Source organism: Alnus glutinosa, chromosome 10 (genome assembly GCF_958979055.1).
Source record: "Alnus glutinosa chromosome 10, dhAlnGlut1.1, whole genome shotgun sequence".
Lineage (NCBI taxonomy): Eukaryota > Viridiplantae > Streptophyta > Magnoliopsida > Fagales > Betulaceae > Alnus > Alnus glutinosa.
The window spans coordinates 25308825-25329378 of record NC_084895.1 but is presented as its reverse complement, the minus strand read 5'-3'; the positions used below and the strand labels follow the sequence as shown (position 1 = coordinate 25329378).

Sequence of the window (20554 nt, the reverse complement as noted above, 5' to 3'; positions counted from 1 at the left end):
CTAAAAATTCGACCTATAGGATTTTACCAAAAATAGTAAAACCCAAAAAAAATCTCCAAAGACTTGAATAAATACAAATAAGCATATTATGGAAATACTTGGTACCAAAGAATATCTCCAAATTAATGGAAAATACTTGGTGCCAAAGAATGACCATATTTAGGGAAAAAAATAATAACTATAATATTACTTGACGACAACGTAAATATAAATATGAGAATTCTTTAAAAGATGAATCAAGAGATTTGTCGATAATCTCTTCTTTCCTTCTTGGTCTTTCTCTTGATGGATGTTGACAACTCGGTAGAGAATATCTTCTAAATCATAATTGTCAAAGGTCTCTTCTTTTTTCTTGAGTAGTTGACCCTTCCCTTTCTTGCTTAAATCAAACCAATCACATCGCCACATCATAGACTAAATAATTCTATAGTTGTGTTCGATTTCCTCCTGCATCAGGTTGAGAAACCCTCGCCAAAGAAAACCCCTCACCGGAGAAAGAGACTTACCCTTATCCTTCATGTAAACTACTTTCTCAGCAAGATCACTAATAGTCGGGAGTAGAGGAAGAAACCCCAGAACTTGAGCAACTGGCCTCAAAGCGTCAATAGAATCGGCAAAAAGATTCTCGTCCATATGCCATAGCATTCCGATAATACTTTTGGAACGGCTTAGAGTACAACAACACAGGAGAAGAGGAATGCAACCTCTTTCCTAACTTAGCCGCCCCTGAAAAAGACTGAGAGGAGGTGATGCAAGACTGAGAAGAAGAGGAAACTTGCAGAGGTTGCACGTCGGAGAAGGACTGAAAAGCCAAGCAAGCAACAGCTGGAGAAGAGGCAACCAAAGAAAAAGACCAAACAACTTACTGATGCCGACACTGAAGACAACAACTCTGGTGACGAGCGGTGGGGGAAGAGAACCTAGAATCAGCAAGACTCACCAACCTCTGAGAAGACCCCAACTGCTGAATTGCAGAGTCCTTGGAGACAGCCGGGAAAGCCACCGAAGACGCCTCAGACTAGGCAGGAACGAAATCGGGTTCCGAACCGGCAAAGCAACCCAGAAACCTAGGAACAAAGTCTACAAAGGAAGACCCAATGCCTGTAGTGTTATACTTCACCATGGCCTTAGTCCCAGCCTGGTTACCTATTTTGGGCTTCAGGCCTAGCCCAACACACTTGAACCCGGAAGTTGAAACCTAGTCCAAAGTAGCCCAAAGCCACTCTAGAAGCTTCTTTCATGAACGAAAAAAGCCCTAGCTTCTTCTTCCTAGCCACGCCGCCACCATGGAAGCAGATTGGATTCGTATTCTTTTCCGTCGACCCGTGCAGCTGTAAAGACCAAGAAAATAAATAGGGAATTTAGCAATTTAATAAATTATGTTTATTAAATAGATGAGATTAATAATAGATTTTAAGTGATTATGTTTATATAATTGAAAAATAAAGAGTTTAAGGTAAGGGGTAAAATGTTGTTAGTTTTAATGTGGGGGTTAAATAGCAATTAACAAATAAAAGAATTAAGTGGAGGGGCATTTTAGTAATTTTCCTCTTTTTCTCCCTTATCCATTTTCTTTTCCTTTCCTTTTCTTTTTCTTCTTTTTCTCCTCGGTGGACAGCAGTCCACGACTGCTTGTTCTTCTTCTTTCTACTTCTCCTTCTCTGTTCTTCTTTTCTTCTTCGTTCTTTCTTCTTCTACCCGAGCAGCTGAGAGAGAATGAGAGAGAGATCGAGAGTTTGAGAGAGTGATGCTATCGGAGAGGGAGTGCGAACCGGAGAAACCCAGAGACCCGTAGCAGACCCGAGCCGAGACCCGTGAGCCCGTGAGGCCGGTAGAACCCGATCGGCGTGCTGGGTCGTCGGAGGTCCGATTTTCTAGCGATTTCCGGTGGTTCTAGTGGATTTTCGGCGAAGACCCATTGAACCACGAAGACCCGTAGCCCAGAACTCCTCGAACCCGTGACCCGTGACCCACTGAACCCGAGAGGAGACCCGGTTCTCCATGGACTTTTTCTGGTGAGTTTTTCGGCGGTCCAGTGAGCTGATCTCCGGTGAGCCAGCGACCCGTAGACCCAGTGCAACCGCCGATCCGTGAGACCCAGAAGAGAGAACCCGAGCAACCCGACCCATGACCCGTTGAACCGTGTGGAAGACCCGGTTCCCCAGCAGTGATTTCCGGCGACTTTTCCGGCCGAATTAGTGGTGTTTTTCGGTGGATTGGCTATGAAAATCCTTGGGTAATTTCTTATAACCTATGATAATTTATTTTGGGAATTTATTTGATTATTTTGGAGTTAGGGTTTGATGATTTTGGGGCTTTATAGTTAATTTGATTTTTATAGTTCCTATTTGTGGTTGGATCAGCTGAGCCGTGATTTTTGTGTTACTGTGATGTTGAGATGGAGTATGGGATTTTTATGTGTGATGTGTGCTGGCCGTGTAGTGTTTTGAGCAGTGTTTTAGATTGATGTTGGTTGATTGAAGCTATATGTGGGTATATGTATGTGGTTCTTGATGATTTTTCGTATGTCTTGATGATGGGTTAAGATAACCGAATGAATGGTTGTTCTTCTTTGGGGTCTCGGCAGAATTAATGTTGGAATTTCTTTGGGGGCTTTTGATGCAATTTTAATGGGTGTATTTTGGTTAAATCAGAAATTGGGAGTTGGATTTATGGGTATGCGGTTGGAAGATAGTATTGTCGATATTGATGGATATGTAGTTTCAGTTGTGATGAATTGTTATGGAATTATAAGTTAATGAATATGTTAGCCTATGATTAATGCTCTGTGGTAGGTTGTTGGTGCTTGATTGGAAAGTGATTTTGAAGGGTATTTTGATGGAAATCTGAATCTGGAGTTGAGAGTTATAAATTGAGTATTATACTTATGGATAGGAGTTAAGGCTTTGATGGGTGAATTTTAATTACGTTTCCATAGTGTTGTTTTGATGGATATCCGGAGTTGATTTTGAAGCTTTTGTTATGTCTTTAAGTTGATGTTTGATTTGTATGGTTTCTATGGGTATTTCCCTAAGCTAGGCTGAATGGATGATAGGGGTTATAATTGAGAGTTGATTTTCAATGAATATTGATGAATTGATGTTAAGCTTTGGTGGAAAGTATTTCCAATTAAGAGAAGTTAATCTTTGTTATGTAAAGGATGTGATTTAAGTTATATTGCTAATTTTTAAGTAATTGAATGGAAGTGTGGGTTCGCAATAAGTTGCTCTGATAGTCACATGAATATGGATTATTAATGGTTGTGTGATCTCCTAAGTGTGTTGTTTAGGAAGATTAAGTTAATAGATTATTGGTGATTTTGATTATGTGGTGTTGAGTATTAGTAGATATATTTGGTAATGTCTATGAGCTTTGATTGGTTTGGATGTTAGAAAAGACATGATGATGAATTAATGTGTAAAGGGTATTAGGATAGTGTGAAATGCCTAGGTGTATTGGGGTTATGTTAAATTTAGTAAGCTTTAAATATACAATGTTAACCTTGTAAATAAGCAATGAGCCATTTAAGGGTGAAACAAAGATAATGAAATGCAACAACAATTGATAAGCTAGTAAAATAATAAACACACCATTGTGTTACTAAACATGATAAATAGGAACCTAAACCTAAATGATAACTTAATAATAGTTTAAGATACTTAACTAGATTTAGACACGGGTAACACAACGTGTGAGCACGCGGGTAGTTAGGATGTCATAGAGTATGAGATTCAATAGCATAGTCTGATGTTACTAATGTTTGCAGGATCAAGTTATAATTGGAGACTTCAATGGGTTCTCCAATGTAGAGTCCAAGTGACTAGAGTCCAAGGAGTGTTCGGGTTGGAGTCCAATGCAGCCAAGGTGGGTATTCCACTCACTGAGAAAATATATATTTTTATATGTATTGGATTGATAAAAATATATATATTGTTTATGAATCCGAACCAACCATATGATGAAATGTATATGCTTTGAGATGATTTGTTTAGTTTCGATTATGTTTAAACTATATCAATGATGTTAAAGAGATAGTGTATGAGTGAAAAGTATTGAATAGATTTAAAGTGTTAAGTTATGCGGTTGAGATTTAAGTTATGCAAACTGTTTGAGAACATGTCATGTTTAAACTGTTTAGTTTTTATAAAGAGAATATGTTTTGAATGATTTCAAAGTGTTGGATAAAATGTTGGATTTGTTTAGTGTTAAGAGGACGTGATTTAACAACTGCATGATTTCAGCGTGACACAGTAGTGAAATATATACTGGTCAAGCACGGAACATTGAGCATGTAGTATAGAGCATACATACCAGCAGTATCAGTATACCAGCAGCATAACAGTATCATCAGTATCAGTATCAGCAGCATAACAGTATCAGCAGTATCAGTATACCAGCAGCATAACAGTATCAGCAGTATCAGTATCAGCAGCATAACAGTATCAGTAGCATTATTAGCCCCAGTTCATGCATAGCATTATAGCATTGTTTTATGAGTGATGTTTTTATGTTATGAGTAGCTTTTACTAGACGTGTTGATATATATAAGTGTCTTAAATGAAAAGCGCTTATGTATATTTCTATCGGATAGTCATGTGTTAAGGTCATACATTGAACTTGAAAGTACATGGATACATGACTACCCAGGTGCGAGTAATGGCATGTCTATGAGTAGGAAGGTTGACTGTTCTTGTTCTTTAGGAAAGACTTGTTAGCATGATTGAGTTTAACTCTAGTGCTCTTATGATCTACTGACGTCAAGGCACGAAGCTGGAATACGATTAGAGGTGGTGTTGCGAGTGTTTTGTTGAAGGATGTTATCCTAGTATGGAAAAGTAAGATGCCATGTTCTTTGCTTAAGACCTATGTCTATACGTGATATCTGTGATGGAGTGATCGTGTGCACATATGTCTGAGCGACCGGTGAAAAGTATTATTATAGAGGGGTCTATATGTAGAATCTTCCAAGCGGTAGATCGGAACTTCTACATATGTTCACAGCTATATAGTATGTTTTAAATGTTTTCTGAATAGTTGGTGTTTGCTGCATTAGATGTTGGTAAATTGTGGCTAATATAGTGCTCGCACGACTAAAAATAAATAGAGGTTGGTTCTTTGTGAAAACTCAGTTAGTCTTATACCACTGAGGTCTTAGTATGAGGTATACTAAGGCGGTGAACTCATAATTTCACCTATGCGGATGTGGATACCACCACAACCGTGTAGATGATGTTTCTTTGGCTGTAGGTACTACGGTATAGTCGGTGGGTCGGTAGCAGTGTGCTTGGGATATTATGACTGAAGCTCACCGCGACGGTTGTAATTGTCAGACCACGGGTTGTCCACTATTTTATAGGTTTGGTATGGCTTGTGACGTTTGTGTCACTTATTCTTTGTTAAGCCATTATTGTTATGTAAATATTGTGTATAAGACTCAAACAGATAGATGTTAAATGGCTCAATGTTGTAATTAATTTGTGATAGATGTATAAGTTATAATTTCCGCTATTCAGATTTATGTTTTTCGCTGCATAGATAGATATATGTTATACTCTGATTATCAGGTACATGTTATGGGGCATGTGCCATATGTTGGCTGAGCGACACATAGTCGTGCCACTGTGAGGACTCGTTTTACGTTTTGTATTAAAAAAAAAAAAAACGGGTCGTCACAGCAGCTGCTCCTCCAAATCATAGCAATTCATCTCCATTCTCCCATCTTCGACCACCCTACACCATGCCTCCGGAAGCAAATCCAATACACGCAGGTCTAACTCTGAAACCCGCAGCCTAGGATGCTTGACAAGAGAAACAGTTTTCCCCCGAACCACTTTCGCAAAGGATGGAGAAACCCCATCTAGACGACTAGACAAAACACCCCCCTTCTATATCCCCTCCGATGTGGACGCCTAAAAAACTAGCAACTGAGCCTTTGAAAAAGTAAGCATCTTTTGTAACTCGCCCACAACCCGAGACCAGACCCATCCTTCACGGCTTTTAGGGAGCCAAATAACCCCTTTACGACTACCCTCAGCGAAGACAGACACCTCAAGGTAATGAACGGCCTTATTCCCACCCCCACAAACCATTAATACTTTCACATCTTCGTGGTACGTAGGACTTGACAAAATCCTTCTTCACTGATTTCTTCAGCCCCGCCTCTACTGTGGCCAACAACCACGTAGAACACTGGAGACCCAGAAAAATAAAACCAAAAAACCCCTTCCTCCTTTCCTCCAAGAGAATCTTAGATGCATCAACTCTTCATTGAAAAGTAGAAAACTTTTGCTTCCACAGAGAATTTCCGCTCCATCTCTGCTTTAACTAAGGAGCCTAAAAAAGAAACACCATGATGACATACTTGCGAGACCGCCCGTCGGAGGAGACGAAAGAGTTTCAATGAAAGCTCTAGCCCGAATATGAAAACGAAAAACAAACACTGGCCCCAGAAAAGCACCGATGAAAGCTCTGAAGAAAGCACCTCTGAAAGAAACAAGCCCTAGCTATACGAAGAAAAGAGGAAGAGAGAATATGGCGATATGAAGCTGAAAGCTAGTGGGACGGGCCTACACGGGCTACTGCTAGCGTAGGGTGGGAGAGAGGGAGTGAGAGAGAGGAGCAAGACTGAAAGCCGAGGCCTTAGCTGATAGAATCCATAGGCATAATTTCTAAAAAGAATCAATGAGTTTAGTAGTTGAACCTTGTATCTAGCATTGTGACCGAATAACTTAACATTTTCTTATCTAATTCAAAGCTTTTTGCACTCTCTTTTTTTCTAGAGGTTCAAACATCATGCTTTTTGTTTTTTGATTTCTTTATTGGTTGTATCTCAAGATCTGTCATGGATGATGGACTAAGAGAATGTAATCCATGGATGATAGCTGTGGGTGGCTATATGCCGATGTAAATTCTTTTTGTTGATTGCATATATTGGCTCTATGCCTCAAGAGTATGCAATAGATGGGCTCTTTTTCTTGAATTCTGATGTCTTTAGCTTTGATAAACATAAAATTTATGCATGTCATATTATAGTATGTACATAGAATTCAGTCCAAAGAGCCCAGAAGTTCAGGATTATTTATATCCCTATTTGACTAACTATTCATACTGTTTTATTAATAAATATCTATTGTTTTGTATACAATATGTGCTTTTGTATGGACGTTTTCTAATCTAATCTAATACAATATATAATATACAATGAAAGAAACCCACACATACCCGGGTTATAGGCTAGTAAACAATAATGTGCAATTCCTTTTATTGATAAATGCTCGTTTCCGCATCACAAGCCTAATTAGAACTTTGGTTTTCATTAATTTTGTTATCTCTTATCTAAATGTTTATTATCATTGCGAGATGACGTTCTTGAGTGAGATGAAGTCTTGGCTTGGGACGCAAAGGCTACAATATTTTAATTTCGAGGTATATTCATTGCAGATTTTTCCTGGTATTGGAAATTATTAGCACACTGACCTAGTTCTTCAGCGTTCAATGGGCCAAATTTTGAGTTCCGGCCTCTAATGGCTTCATAATATCAAGTACCCGATCTTCAGTTTTGCTCTCTGTTTGTTAATACCTCTGCAATTTCCAAAAAATAACAAAAGAGAAAATTAGCCCAAAAAATAACAAAAGAGAAAATAAGACTCTGTTGTTTGTTAATACCTCTGCAATTTCCAAAAGAGCATCCGTTGCACCTGCTTTCTTCAATCTTCATATATATGGGATCTGATGGATAAAATTTTGATCAAACTAGCAAAATATTAGAAGGAAAAATTGCAAGAAACTTTTCTCGTACATCTTTTGCTTGGGAGACTTTTTTATCCAAGTCCTTGGGGAGACTTTTGGAAACAATGGAATCTTCTTAATGTAGAGTGATATATTACATCTTGTGATTATGAGCCACATTCAGGCTCTCGGGCCCATCTTCTGGGCCTTAGCTGGAGCGGGCCTCATCTTGGGTTTTTTTGGGCCTTGATAGCTATAGGCCTGCTGTTTGACGGGGTCTTGGGTCCTGTCCGAATTAAGCTAATTCCAGACCTATCAATTTCCATACAATATTTTTTAATGGTACGTACTTATTTTAAATTGATCTTAATTATCATATTTTTCTTTAACTCATGATTTCCACAGAATTATGATCAGCTGAAACTAATATCAGTCTTTATCAATGTTTCCTACAACGTGCCCTGCCCGGCAAAGACTTTTGGTGATAATGAAGACTTTTTGTCATACTCACCTTCCCTAGCATTGCTTTGCCCTTTTTTTTTTTTTTTTTTTTTTTTTTTTTTTTTTTTTTAATTCCTCTCATTAAATAATAACAATTTTTCCCTAATAATAATAATCTGATTGTGAGTCCAGCACAATTGGCCACACAATCTCCTCTCGGAGTGTTATTTGACGGAATTGCATCTCTCAATTAAATGTTTTAATTTAATATTATTTCAATCGATTTAAGGAAATCTTTTAGTAGATTTAAAGACTAGTTTTTTAATATATTCTGGGAGTTATTAATAATTTTGTTTTGAAAACAGAAAACAAAAAAGAGAGGAAGAAATTTTTATCAAACATACCCAAAATCGCTTATATTTAGCGTAATAAATCTAAAATAAGAAGCCCATTTGTCAAATTAAGATCATCTTGTTCTAATTCAACTGAATTAGAACTTTGAATCTTTATTTAGGGACATTATTATTCATAATAAAACAACCAATTTTTAGAAATCACATTCAAAGCAACAAAATCCTGAATCATATATATATATATATATATATATATATATATATATATATATATATATATATATATATATATATATATATATATATATATTCAAAACCCAAGCTTCAATTCTTTTATTTTATGAGTAATAATACAAGACAAGCGGAAACTAAACACGGGTAATTCTTCTTTTATTCATTTCCATGCAATTAGGATCAACCGAAACTAATATCATAATCAACACACCCTTCCCTCCCCATATTATTACTTCTAAGAAAAAAAATCATTTCAAAACATTCTAACTTGTTTTATTTTATTTTTTTATATCAAATTAATTATTTTTTATTATTATTTAAATAAAAAAATCTACTATAAATAAATAATTTTCATTTTCTTTATATAAATTCTTTCTATTTTATATCACATGAAAATCATGGCTACTTATTGGCCCTAAACAAATTTAACCACGGCAATCTTTACCGAATCAAATCCAAAGACTTTGATCTATATCATATCTCAACAAAAAAGTGTGGGCCATACTTCCAACAGCTAACTTAGCTAATGCCCCATGATTTGATCTGTTAATATTATATGGATTCAGTTTAGATGTTAAAAAAAAAAAAGAAAAAAAAAATTAGGAAAAACTTCACTTACTACCTCTTATTTTTCATCACTTTTGCAATCATACTCTTTGGTGTATTCATCTTTCAATTTTTTTTTTTTTTTTTTTTTTTTCAATTATAAGATTGAGGTGTTACATATTTGGTAAGATAGCTTGCACTTTGATTTAGCTTTTGCCATTGGCTTCATTGATCTTCATTCATTTCCTTTTATTCTTCTATTACAAACAAGATAACATGGGTGAGGCCTTAGTGGGAGGAGTGTTTATCTCTGCTTTCCTCCAAGTGTTATTTGACAAAATGACATCTTTCAATTAATTGCTCTAATTTCATATAGTTTTAAATTTTCAATTGATTTAAGGAGATCTTTAGTAGATTTAAAGACCGTTAGTAAATATATTCTAGGAGGTATTTTTTTTTTTTTTTTTTGTTATAAATTGTTCTAAATGTAAAAACAGTTTTAAGTGTTTTGTAAATATTTTTGTTTTGAAAAACTAGAAAACAAAAGAGAAGAAGAAAATTTTAGCAAATAGACCCAAATGGCTAATTTAACGTTAAGGAATTTAAAACTTGGAGACCATTTGTCAAATTACACTATCATCTTGTTCTAATTCAACTGAATTAGAACTTTGAATCTTTATTGGACATAAATTTCTTAAAATTTGGTTTGTAAAAAATTTCATACAAACTAATTTCTAATAGTGACAAGTGTTTTTTACATTTAAAAAATATATGTTTTTTTTAATTGCACGTATTTCTTACATGCTTGTTTAATAGCTTAAATGACCCATGTTACTTTTAAAGATCGATTTGTATGAGTTTCATACAAACTAGTTTACGGGAAATGTGTGTCCATCTTTATTTAGGGAGATTATTATTCATAATATAACAATCAATTTTTAGAAATCGCAACCAAAGCAATAAAATCCTTAATCATATACATTCAAAACCCAAGACAAGCAGAAACTGGACGGATTATTTGTTTCTTTCAACTAGTGAAACAAAGACTTTTGGTGATGTTGAAGACTTGGGGTCTACTGATCACCTTCCATGGCATGATGGCATTACTAGTTTGTGGACTACTGATCACCTCCTTTCCGTTTTCTTTGAATTTTTTTTTAATTAAATCACGTGTGTGGAGTCCACCACATTCAATAGACCAATCCAATCCGAAGCTCACCCACTAATCACCGAATAATTCTAAATGTTATACCCATGTCCCTCTAAAAATGATGTGGCTTTTTAAATCACTATGTGAATTTTGATCAATCACAAGTCCAATGGTAATTTTAAAAGCCACCTCATTTTTAGAGGGATACAAAAGGGACATGGGTATGAACCCATTTGTCAAATTATCATCATCCTTCTTTCTTTTTTTTCCTAATTAAAAAGGCCAAATTACCATCATCTTATTATAATTGAACTGAATTAGAACTTTGAATCTTTATTTAGGGACATTATTATTCATAAATAAAATAAAAAACCAATTTTTCGAAATCACATCCAAAGCAATAAAATCCTATATCATATATTATTTAAAAACCAAGCTTCAATTCTTTTCTTTTATGAGTAATAATACAAGACAAAGCAGAAACTAAACGTACATGGGTAATTTTTTCTTTCATTCATTTCCATACAAGTAATGAAACAAAGATTTTTGGTGATGTTAAAGACTTTGGGGTCTACCGATCACCTTCCATGGCATGATGGCATTACTAGTTGGTGGACTGCATCACAAGGTGCTCAAACAATCACGTGGTGTGGAGTCCACCGCAGAAAGAGACACGAAAGCTAGCTGCCCCAGTTGCGTTGGATTTTGTCTTGTCTTCTTTCTTCTTTGTCCATTATTGTTACTCCCGTCTGACTGTTTGGTGTAAAAAGCAAAACATAGCTTCCAATTATCTCCCTTTGCTCTACTCTTTGCAATCACCTCTTTCCTTCATTTCCTTTCATTTCTTCCATTACAAACCAGAGAAAACATGGCTGAGGCCTTAGTGGGAGGAGCGTTTCTCTCTGCCTTCCTCCAGGTGTTATTTGACAGAATGGCGTCTCGCAGGTTCACTGACTTCTTTCGGGGGCGAAAAGTCACCGATGGACTCTTAGAAAAGTTGGAGACAACGTTGCGGTCCATGAATGCAGTGCTTGAAGACGCGGAGGAGAAGCAAGTTACAAAATCTGATGTGAACAAGTGGCTCGATGACCTGAAAGATACTGTCTATCGTGCAGACGACATCTTGGATGAGATTGCTACTAAAGCCTTGCGCCTCGAGGTGGATGCTGAATTTCAAACTCATGCTGCAACTAAGGTACGAACCCGAATCTCTACTTTTTCCTTTTTCAAGAAGATAGAACCAAAGATCAAATATGTATACGAAAGATTGGAATTTCTAGCGAAACAAAAAGAGCATATGGGTCTGAGAGAAGGTGTTGGAGGAGAATCATCAAAAAGATTGCCCACAACTTCTTTGGTCCGAGAATCTGATATTTTGGGTAGGGATGCTGATAAAGAGACAATAGTTAACTTGTTGCTCTCGAATGACGCAAGTGGAGGTGAGATGTGTGTGATTCCCATAGTGGGAATGGGGGGAGTTGGCAAGACCACCCTTGCTCAGATTGTATACAAGGACAAGAGGGTGAAGGGGCATTTTGAGCTTAAGGCATGGGTATGTGTTTCGGATGAGTTTGACGTGTTCAGGGTAACTAAAACAGTTTTAGAGGCAGTGACTTCGTCAACTAGTGATATCAAAGATCTAAATCTGCTTCAAGTTAAACTAGAGGAGAAATTGATGGGGAAGAAATTCCTACTTGTTTTAGATGATGTATGGAATGAGAATTCTGATAATTGGGATGCCTTAAGCAGTCCATTTAAATCTGGGGCAATAGGAAGTACAATCATTGTAACAACACGCAATGAAGGTGTTGCATCAATCGTGGGCACTGTTTCGACTGATCGTCTAAAGCCGTTACTGGAAGAAGATTGTTGGTCACTATTTGCAAAACATGCATTCCACGATTTTAACTCTAATGCACGTCCAAAGCTAGAAGTAATAGGTAGACAAATTGTGAAAAAGTGTAAAGGTCTACCTTTAGCGGCCAAGACAATTGGGGGTCTCTTACGATTTAAACAAGATGTTAATGGGTGGGAGAAGATATTGAAGAGCGAATTATGGGATTCGCCAATAAACAAGACAAACATTCTTCCATCTTTAACATTTAGTTACAAATATCTTCCCTCGCATTTAAAGCAATGCTTTGCTTACTGTTCAATATTTCCTAAAGATTATGTTTTTGAAAAAGATGACGTAGTCTTACTATGGATGGCAGAAGGTTTCTTAGAAGAAACTAGAAACAAAACAATGGAAGAAATTGGTCATGAATACTTCCTCGATCTAGCATCAAGATCGTTGTTCGAGCAATCAAGTGATGATAAATCAGGTTTTGTAATGCATGATCTTGTCAACGACTTGGCAACTTATGTATCTGGACAATTTACCTTTATATTGGGGGTTGACCGTTCTCAGAAAATTGTGGACAAGACTCGCTATTTTTCGTATGTCAGAAGCACATCTGATAACTTTAAGAGGTTTGAGTCTCTTTGCGAGGCTACTCGATTGCACACATTCCTACCATTGGAGTTGTCACCAAACTACTTGAGCTTCTTCTTAACTAAAAGAGTACTATTTGATTTATTGCCAAAGCTAAGATGCTTGCGGGTGCTCTCTCTATCTAACTATCAAAATATGAATGAGTTGCCTGAATCAATTGGCAAAATTAAGCATCTACGTTATTTGAACCTTTCTTCAACTACAATTAAAAGGTTGCCTGATTCCATATGTAAGTTGTGCAATTTGCAAACATTAAATTTATCAGGTTGTGAAAATCTTTCTGTATTGCCAAGAGAGATGCGAAAACTCATTAACTTACGTCATCTTGATATCAGTAGAACTGCCATAAAAGAGATGCCAATGCAGCTGGGTAGACTAAAATGTCTACAAACGTTAACTAAATTTATCGTTAGCAAACATAGTGGGGCTTCCATTGAAGAGTTGGGGAATCTTGCATATCTTCGAGGAAAGCTTTCAATTGTAGAGCTCCAAAACGTTGTATCTCCTACGGATGCTCTGAAAGCATGCTTGAAAGATAAGAAGTACCTTGAGGAGTTGGTGTTGGAATGGAATGCATCTAATATTTCAGAATGTCAAATATCTGTACTTGACAATCTTCGGCCCCATAGTAACTTGAAAAGTCTCACTATCAACAATTATGGCGGTGAAAGTCTTCCGGATTGGGTTGGGCATCATTCGTTCTCTAATATAGCGTCCCTTCGCCTAAAAAATTGCAAACATTGTCATAACTTGCCACCACTTGGACGGCTACCCTGTTTGCAAGACTTCTCTGTTTTTGGGTTTGAAGGAGTTGTTAAAGTGGATCTTGAGTTTTATAGTGGCAATTCTTCAACAGTTAAACCATTTGGAGCCCTTAAAATTCTAAGGTTCGAGCGAATGTTAAATTGGGAGGAATGGTCTTCTTTTGGTGCCGAAAATGAAGATGGAGCTTTCCCTCAACTTGAAAAGCTTTATATTTATAATTGTCCTAAGTTAAAAGGAGGGCTACCCGTCCATCTTCCTTCTTTGGCGAAATTTCAGATTCGTAATTGTCCTCAGCTGGTAGCTTCACTCCCAAGGACTCCTGTTGTACGCGAATTGGAGCTAACAGATTGTAACGAGGTTCTGTTAAAGGAATTGCCAACTAAATTACGAAAACTCGTAATTGATGGATTTGACGCACTAGAGTCCCTTCCCGAGGGAATGGTGGCCTCCAACAACTGTCTTCAAAAGTTAAACATCTCAAACTGTATGAAGTTAGAGCTCCCAACACACTCACACTTTGTATCCCTTGAAAAATTGCGGTTGGACGGTTGTGATTCCCTCAAGTCATTTCCGTTAGATTTATTCCCAAAGCTTTATCAAATCAATATCATTCAGTGTAAGAATCTGGAATCTTTTACAGTTTCGGAACAACCTGGACGTGATTCAGTGACCTTGCGTTTTATTTACATCGTTGATTGCCCCAATTTGGAATCTTTTCCAAAAGGAGGAATTTGTGCCCCCGAGCTTACATCCTTTTCGGTCTCCCGTTGTGAGAGTCTGAGGTCACTGCCAGAGAAGATGGATGTACTCCTTCCTTCTCTTAATTATTTTGAAATAAGTTACTGCCAGAGAATTGAGTCGTTTCCCGAGGGGGGCTTGCCTTCCAATGTTAAAGGTATGACGATCGAGGAATGTGACAAGTTATTTGCCAGACGGGCGGGATGGGGTTTGCAAAAACTCCCATCTCTTAGAGAATTTACAGTCGGTGGCAACAATGAAGACGTGGAGTCCTTTCCAGAGCCAGGGTTGCTGCCTTCTTGTCTGACTCAACTTTCTATCTATGAGTTTCCAAATATGAAATCTTTGGACAAGAAAGGGCTTCAACACCTCACCTCTCTTCAACAATTGTGCGTCCGGGACTGCCCTAAGCTCGATTACATTCCAAAAGAGGGGTTGCCTACCTCCCTTTCTACAATAAGGATCTACAGATGCCCTTTGTTGAGGAAACGGTGGCAAAGCAAGAAAGAAAAAGAACGGCGAAAGATTCCGGACGTTGATCACATAGCGATTGATTATGAAGTATATATTGGATGAGCCAAAAGCCTCGTATTGAAGAGTCCCATTTTCTGTTATAATTAATACCTGCACATCATCTCGAAGGCGGCAACAACATATTCACTTATGTAATTGTAAATATATATGTTTCTCTTCCTTCTCGTAATGACTTTCTTAATTTCTTTGACATATATGGATTTCTAATGGAAGATATTTTCCTCAATTCCTTGTGGGTTATTTTACAGCCCTAGCGAGATTTTCATTTTAAGAAGAAGGGTTGCGTGCTTCCCTTTCTTCTATATGGATCAACAAATGCCCTAAGTTGAAGAAAGGAAACGAATTGAACGGCGAAAGATTCCTGATGTCAATCACATACTGATTAATGGTGAATCTATTCTTTTTAATTAATACAAGATCAAAGAGCTTGGGTCACAATTACGAGAAGCAAATAGAATCAATGATCTTGCGAGGCCTGAACGCTTGAAGGTTAGCTAATTAATCCATTTTCGAATTATTTGGTTCAATTCTTCTCAAATTAATTGTGTCTATCTCTTTTATATATATTATGAATGATTTCATCTTTTTGTAAAAAATAATTTGCATTACTTTGAGGCCTGTTCCTGTAAAGTAGATTGGTACAAGTGTTTGAACTTAGGAATACTTTGGGGATAAGTTTATTTATTTTTTGCTTCCTGAGCAAATTGTAAAAACGTACGTGGTTTAGAAATTATGCATGTTCATTTTTATTCGACTTTGTAATTGATCTGCACTTAGCGTACAAATGATTTGAAGGCTAGAGGTTAATCCTATTGCCATTTTGTTAACAGATTTAAGTTGATCAAAAGTTAATTTCCGTCCGACTAACATTTTCTTCCCGCAGCGATTTTTTAAGAGTGAAAATTATTAAAAATAAATTGCATATATGTTTGAACTCAATTATAAGGATAAAGAAAATCATGCAGAGCCGGGTATTTAACATCCAAAGGCATATTGTTGAATGGTCTACTCATGAGCAAATTGTGAAAATGGAAAAAATAATTGCCTACACAAGAGCAACTGATACGATATTACAGTTTTTAGTTATAGCCGGTAGTGTTTTCTGGTATGCCCCTATAGACAGACTGAATAAGCTACCTCTTAGAGTCCTTTAAACATAAAAAAATGTGTTCATCTGATGGATCAGTATGGTTTTGATCAATTGGATTATTGGCTAATTGTAACATAAGAACGGTGTGGATTTTATTGATTAATTAATTATCAATAAAATTAATCCTTGATGGAACAAAGTGCTTTGCCATTTGTTAGTTCTTCCTGTAATTCGTTTTTCCGATCAAAACAATCAAAATGTTTGTTTCGGTGATTTGTGTTTCTACAAATCTCTATTCCACTGTCTTCCTTCAATTCCTTGTGGGTTCTTTTGTAGGGCCACCTTCTATTGTCAGTAACTAGCGTTATGTGCTTAGATTTGAAAATCTGTTGCTGCTGATTTTCCTTCCCATTGGGGATTTTCCTCTTAATAAGAGGGGTTGCCTGCTCTCTTTCTTATGTCTGGATCAAAAAATACCTTTTTTTGAAGTAGTGGCAAAGCAAGAAGGGAAAAGAACGGCGAAAGATTCCTAACATCGATCACATATTGATTGATGGGGTGAATATATTGGATGAGCTAAAAGGTGACAACAATATTTTCAGCTTTTACACTTAGGTAATTGCTCTTTTCAATCAACTAATTATGAATATGATCATCTTGCTTCTTGTAATAACTTTCTCAAATTCTTTCATACATATGGTTTTGTAATATTTTCATTGTCTGATAAATTTCTCTTTGTTTTATCACTACCTAATTTGGGTTTTTCTAATATTAATTGTTTCGAAAATTTTCAGTCAACAGAATATAGAAGATTGAAGAGCTCAGATGAAGAGTATAAGACGCAAAGACGGAAATATAGAATATGTTGTATATTCTCCATGAATGCCAGAAGGTAAGCTAAATTAATTTCCAACATCTAATACTGGCTTCAGATTTTCACAAACTGGGTCTCTTTTATATTCATCAGATTCATGCCCATGAATTGTTTTTCTTTTTAATAAAGTTTATAGGATTATTTTTTTATTGGAAAACTGTAACATTTTTATCAATCTCATTTAACAGGGACCAATGCAGCTTCCAATTGGATCATGGGCTAATTATTGTTTATTTTTATGAAACAGAGTGCTCTACTTGGAAGTTCTTTCATTACTTCACCGTTCTCCGTTCTTAAAATCACTAATTTTCCAAACATGAAATATTTGGACAAGAAGGGGCTTCAACAATTGACATCTCTGGAAGAATAACGGATCTATAACTGCCCTGTCCTCTAGTACATGCGAGAAGAATGGCTGCTTGCCTCATCCGTTTCGATTCTATTATTGATCAGCAAATGTCCACAAAATTATAGTAGGAATCCCCACTTAGGTACTTGCCTTTTTCTAACGTTTTGTCTCTCTTATAAGTTTATCTTTGGTTTATCTGTCTAATTGTTTTCCGTTTTGATTGGTTAATTCAGTGGAAATTATTTAATTGACAGAATGTAGGAGATGGAAGAGCTTGGTTATGAATACTCAAAGCAGAGGCCTGCATATACACGTGAGGATTTTCTCTGTTTTAATATACTATTAATGCATTGTTATTTATTTTTTGATTAAGACATTTCAGTTATTGAACTTGTTCTGTGCCAACCTGTTGAACTTCTTCTGTGGTGCTAAATCAAGACCTTGGGAAATTTTGGAACTTTAGATTTGCTGAAGTGTAGGCTTTGAATTACCAATCACTACCTTTTCATCTTATTGCTGCTATGTGGGAAAAGGTAATCACTGAAAGCAGAGGATTTTTTGTGGCTACTGCATGATCCCTGTTAGGATGGCTGATGATTTTTGGTAACTAAAACGACAGGGTGCCTACTATCCAGCTTGCACTGTGCCAACTGTTGCAGTTTCTGATGCAAAACTGGTGTCAGATGATCTTCATTAAACAATGCAGGTTCGTTTCCAATGGTGCTTCCTTTGTCTTGCTCTTAGTTTTTCTTGCAATATTTTAAATACAATATTATTATCTGAATATTTCTTAGGAAACCATGTACCGTCTCTTTCCATTAGTTCAAACTATGTACTGCATCAAAATTTTCTGTCTTATCCACTCTTGCGCTCCCAGCTACTCGAACAAATTTGTCCTTTATGGAGATTTAAAAACTTCTATTACAGTGAGAAACAATCCAAAGGATTTGATGCTGTGCTGTGTGACTTGTGTGCAGTACGACATCTCATGTGATAATCTTCTTACTATCATATTGAGGGAACCATTTTTTAGTAGATCTTGGTCTTTCTTTGCAATCCTCATCTACAAAACATGGGGAAAGGCTGGAGACTCTAATTCAACAGAGTCCTTGATTAAATGGGTTTCATTTTGGTGCATTCTCTTGGTCTGTGCTTTCTTCTGATGTTGTTTTGGTTTGCAGACTTTAGGAAGCCAAGTTCTTGTAAAGGTTGTGAAGAACAAGCTTGCCCCTCCATTTAAAACTGTCCAATTTGAGCTTGAGTTTGGCAAGGGCATATGTCGTGGTGCAGAGCTCATAGACTTGGGAGTAAAACACAAATTGATTTCAAAGGCTGGCACATTTTACAATTTTAATGGCCAGAATTTCCATGGCAAGGATGCGTTTAAGAAGTTTCTGGCTGAAAATGAAAGTGTAAGAGATGAACTTACGGTAAAGCTCAGGGAGAAGCTGCTTTATGCTGAGACACGGAAGGAGCCTGAAACAGAGGCAACAAATGGAGATCGTAGAGAAGAAATCGATTCACCCGATTCTACTGATGAGGAAGTAGTCACTGCTGTTGAAGCTTAAGTGTACATTAGACCTTGAAGCACGGTTGGAGGTATTTGCTCTTTTTCTCCGCCGACAGGGTTGATTGTTCGGTATGGATAATTTAGAAAAGAGATGTAAAAAAAATATACACGGAACATGTCTTGTTGTAAAATCACTAAAATTGAAGTCTACATAAGCTGCTCGAGGGTCTAAATGGTCGTAGTTTTCATTTTAGTATCTTACGGCCACAATGTCATCTTTATGAGTTCGGCTTGCATCCTATTTATACAATAACAAGACAAGAAATGTTATTGAATAAGGACGGTCAAGAAGTGTCCAGCATCGAGTGAATTTGTGCTAAAAATAGTTGGTTTCAATCTGGACCGTCCAAATTGATGTTAAGCATTTGTTGAGGCCAGTAACTGAAATCAGCATCAGAGATTACAACTAAAGAAACAAATAATGTGATGGTGGAAAATGCATTTTCTTAGACCAACTAATCAAAGTGACATATCCATAATATCATAAGCATCCACACGATAACATTGCTCAAAACAAAATTTCCAATCTGAAAAAATTGGCTCTCAATAGCGATGGTAAATAGTCCCCACATCTAATGGTTCTAAAGCTACTTGTTGTATAGTGCCATCTGCATCAAAATTTAAATTCCCATATTAAAATTCCAGAAAAAAAAAAAAAAATGTTGCTGATTTCAATATTTCACCAATTGAAAGTCAGAAAGTGCTTAATTTAGCTTTGAATATGCTCTACTATATAATTAGTTCCTTTGTTTGGAGTACTTTTTGCGATTTGAGGATAATTGCTTTCCCTTTTCTTTTCACATTATCAGGTGGAAAAAAAAATATATTCTATTAACGGGTGGAAACTGCCAATTAAGTGTTGATGCATTGTCAAATGACTAGAGGTGTAAAGTACTTTTGCCAACTTCATATTATTGGATACTGATTTGATTAAATTATTAACCCTTAACCTCGTAACATATCTACTACTATGTCTATAACAACCATTTATTGCTCATGTCAAACGCTCATCTACTATTACTATAAGATATACTCTACATAGTATGCTTTCTGTATTAGCCTACTTGTAAATAGGATAAGGATCCTCTTCATTATGGAGATGAGTTATTTTATAGTCCATATTTCATTTTGTTCTATCTAAAAGTGTATATAATGCCACGTCGTTTAAAAACTAGATGAAATAAAATAAAATCTATTAGTCCCATCTCACTTGAAGCGGAGAGGATTCCTTGTAAGTACGCAAAACATGGCCCTTTATAATCAAAATTCTCCATCCACGTACCCATTGAAACCCAGCTGCAGTATTTGCCCTTTGCTTACTTTATCCCAATCAACATTCTTGTAGACAAAGCGAAGAGCATTCCATACATAGACACACAGGCTAAAAGCACTGAGTCCTGCCAGCACCCAGTAGAAATAATCAAGGTGTGCACGATTGAGATTGTCGCCAAGCCATTTCTCACCACCCCTTGAGCTGATTGCCTGGACAATTGAAATAATATCATTGCAGAGGAAGCTTCCAACTCCAAGAGCACTCAGGTATGCTGCCGCTCCAACGCTCCTCATTGCCTTCGGCATCTTATCATAGAACAATTCTTGGAGTCCAACTATCGTGAATGCATCAGATAAATCGCAGATCATGTATTGCGGGAGCAACCACCAAATCACCATTAATTGGTACCTGTTTG

General features: G+C 36.6%; 1 protein-coding gene and 2 long non-coding RNA genes across 14 annotated transcripts; 2 read left to right on the top strand and 1 right to left on the bottom strand.

Moving 5' to 3' along the window:
- Window positions 1–14: 14 nt before the first annotated feature.
- On the bottom strand, window positions 15–7832 carry LOC133880505 (uncharacterized). The gene is made up of 3 exons (XR_009902311.1): window positions 7666–7832; window positions 7477–7581; window positions 15–1331 (listed from the first exon to the last, which is right to left on the bottom strand). It is a non-coding gene; the product is annotated as an uncharacterized LOC133880505 (long non-coding RNA).
- Window positions 1591–5980, top strand: LOC133880503 (uncharacterized). 2 transcript variants are annotated; one of them, XR_009902310.1, is made up of 3 exons: window positions 1591–2236; window positions 3767–3864; window positions 5227–5980. It is a non-coding gene; the product is annotated as an uncharacterized LOC133880503 (long non-coding RNA). The 2 variants fall into 2 exon arrangements; XR_009902309.1 differs by lacking the exon at window positions 5227–5980 and having other exon boundaries at window positions 3767–4077.
- Window positions 7833–11194: 3362 nt separating the features above from the next.
- LOC133879415 (putative disease resistance RPP13-like protein 1) lies at window positions 11195–19062 on the top strand. Of its 11 annotated transcripts, XM_062317992.1 has the most exons (10): window positions 11195–11522; window positions 11583–15114; window positions 15232–15472; window positions 16410–16688; window positions 16868–16965; window positions 17195–17438; window positions 17530–17609; window positions 17735–17829; window positions 17916–18002; window positions 18478–19062. In XM_062317992.1, the coding sequence occupies exons 1-2, from the start codon at window positions 11321–11323 to the stop codon at window positions 15023–15025; spliced, it is 3645 nt and encodes a 1214-aa protein (XP_062173976.1). In that variant the 5' UTR covers window positions 11195–11320; the 3' UTR covers window positions 15026–15114; window positions 15232–15472; window positions 16410–16688; window positions 16868–16965; window positions 17195–17438; window positions 17530–17609; window positions 17735–17829; window positions 17916–18002; window positions 18478–19062. The 11 variants fall into 11 exon arrangements, 10 of the variants coding, with proteins under 10 accessions (XP_062173976.1, XP_062173968.1, XP_062173966.1 ...); XM_062317984.1 differs by having other exon boundaries at window positions 11195–15114; window positions 16566–16688; XM_062317982.1 differs by having other exon boundaries at window positions 11195–15114; window positions 16563–16688.
- Window positions 19063–20554: the final 1492 nt, after the last annotated feature.

Coding starts and splice junctions, on each gene's coding strand:
- LOC133879415 (XM_062317985.1), top strand. CDS start 11,321: ATGGCTGAGGCCTTAGTGGGAGGAGCGTTTCTCTCTGCCTTCCTCCAG.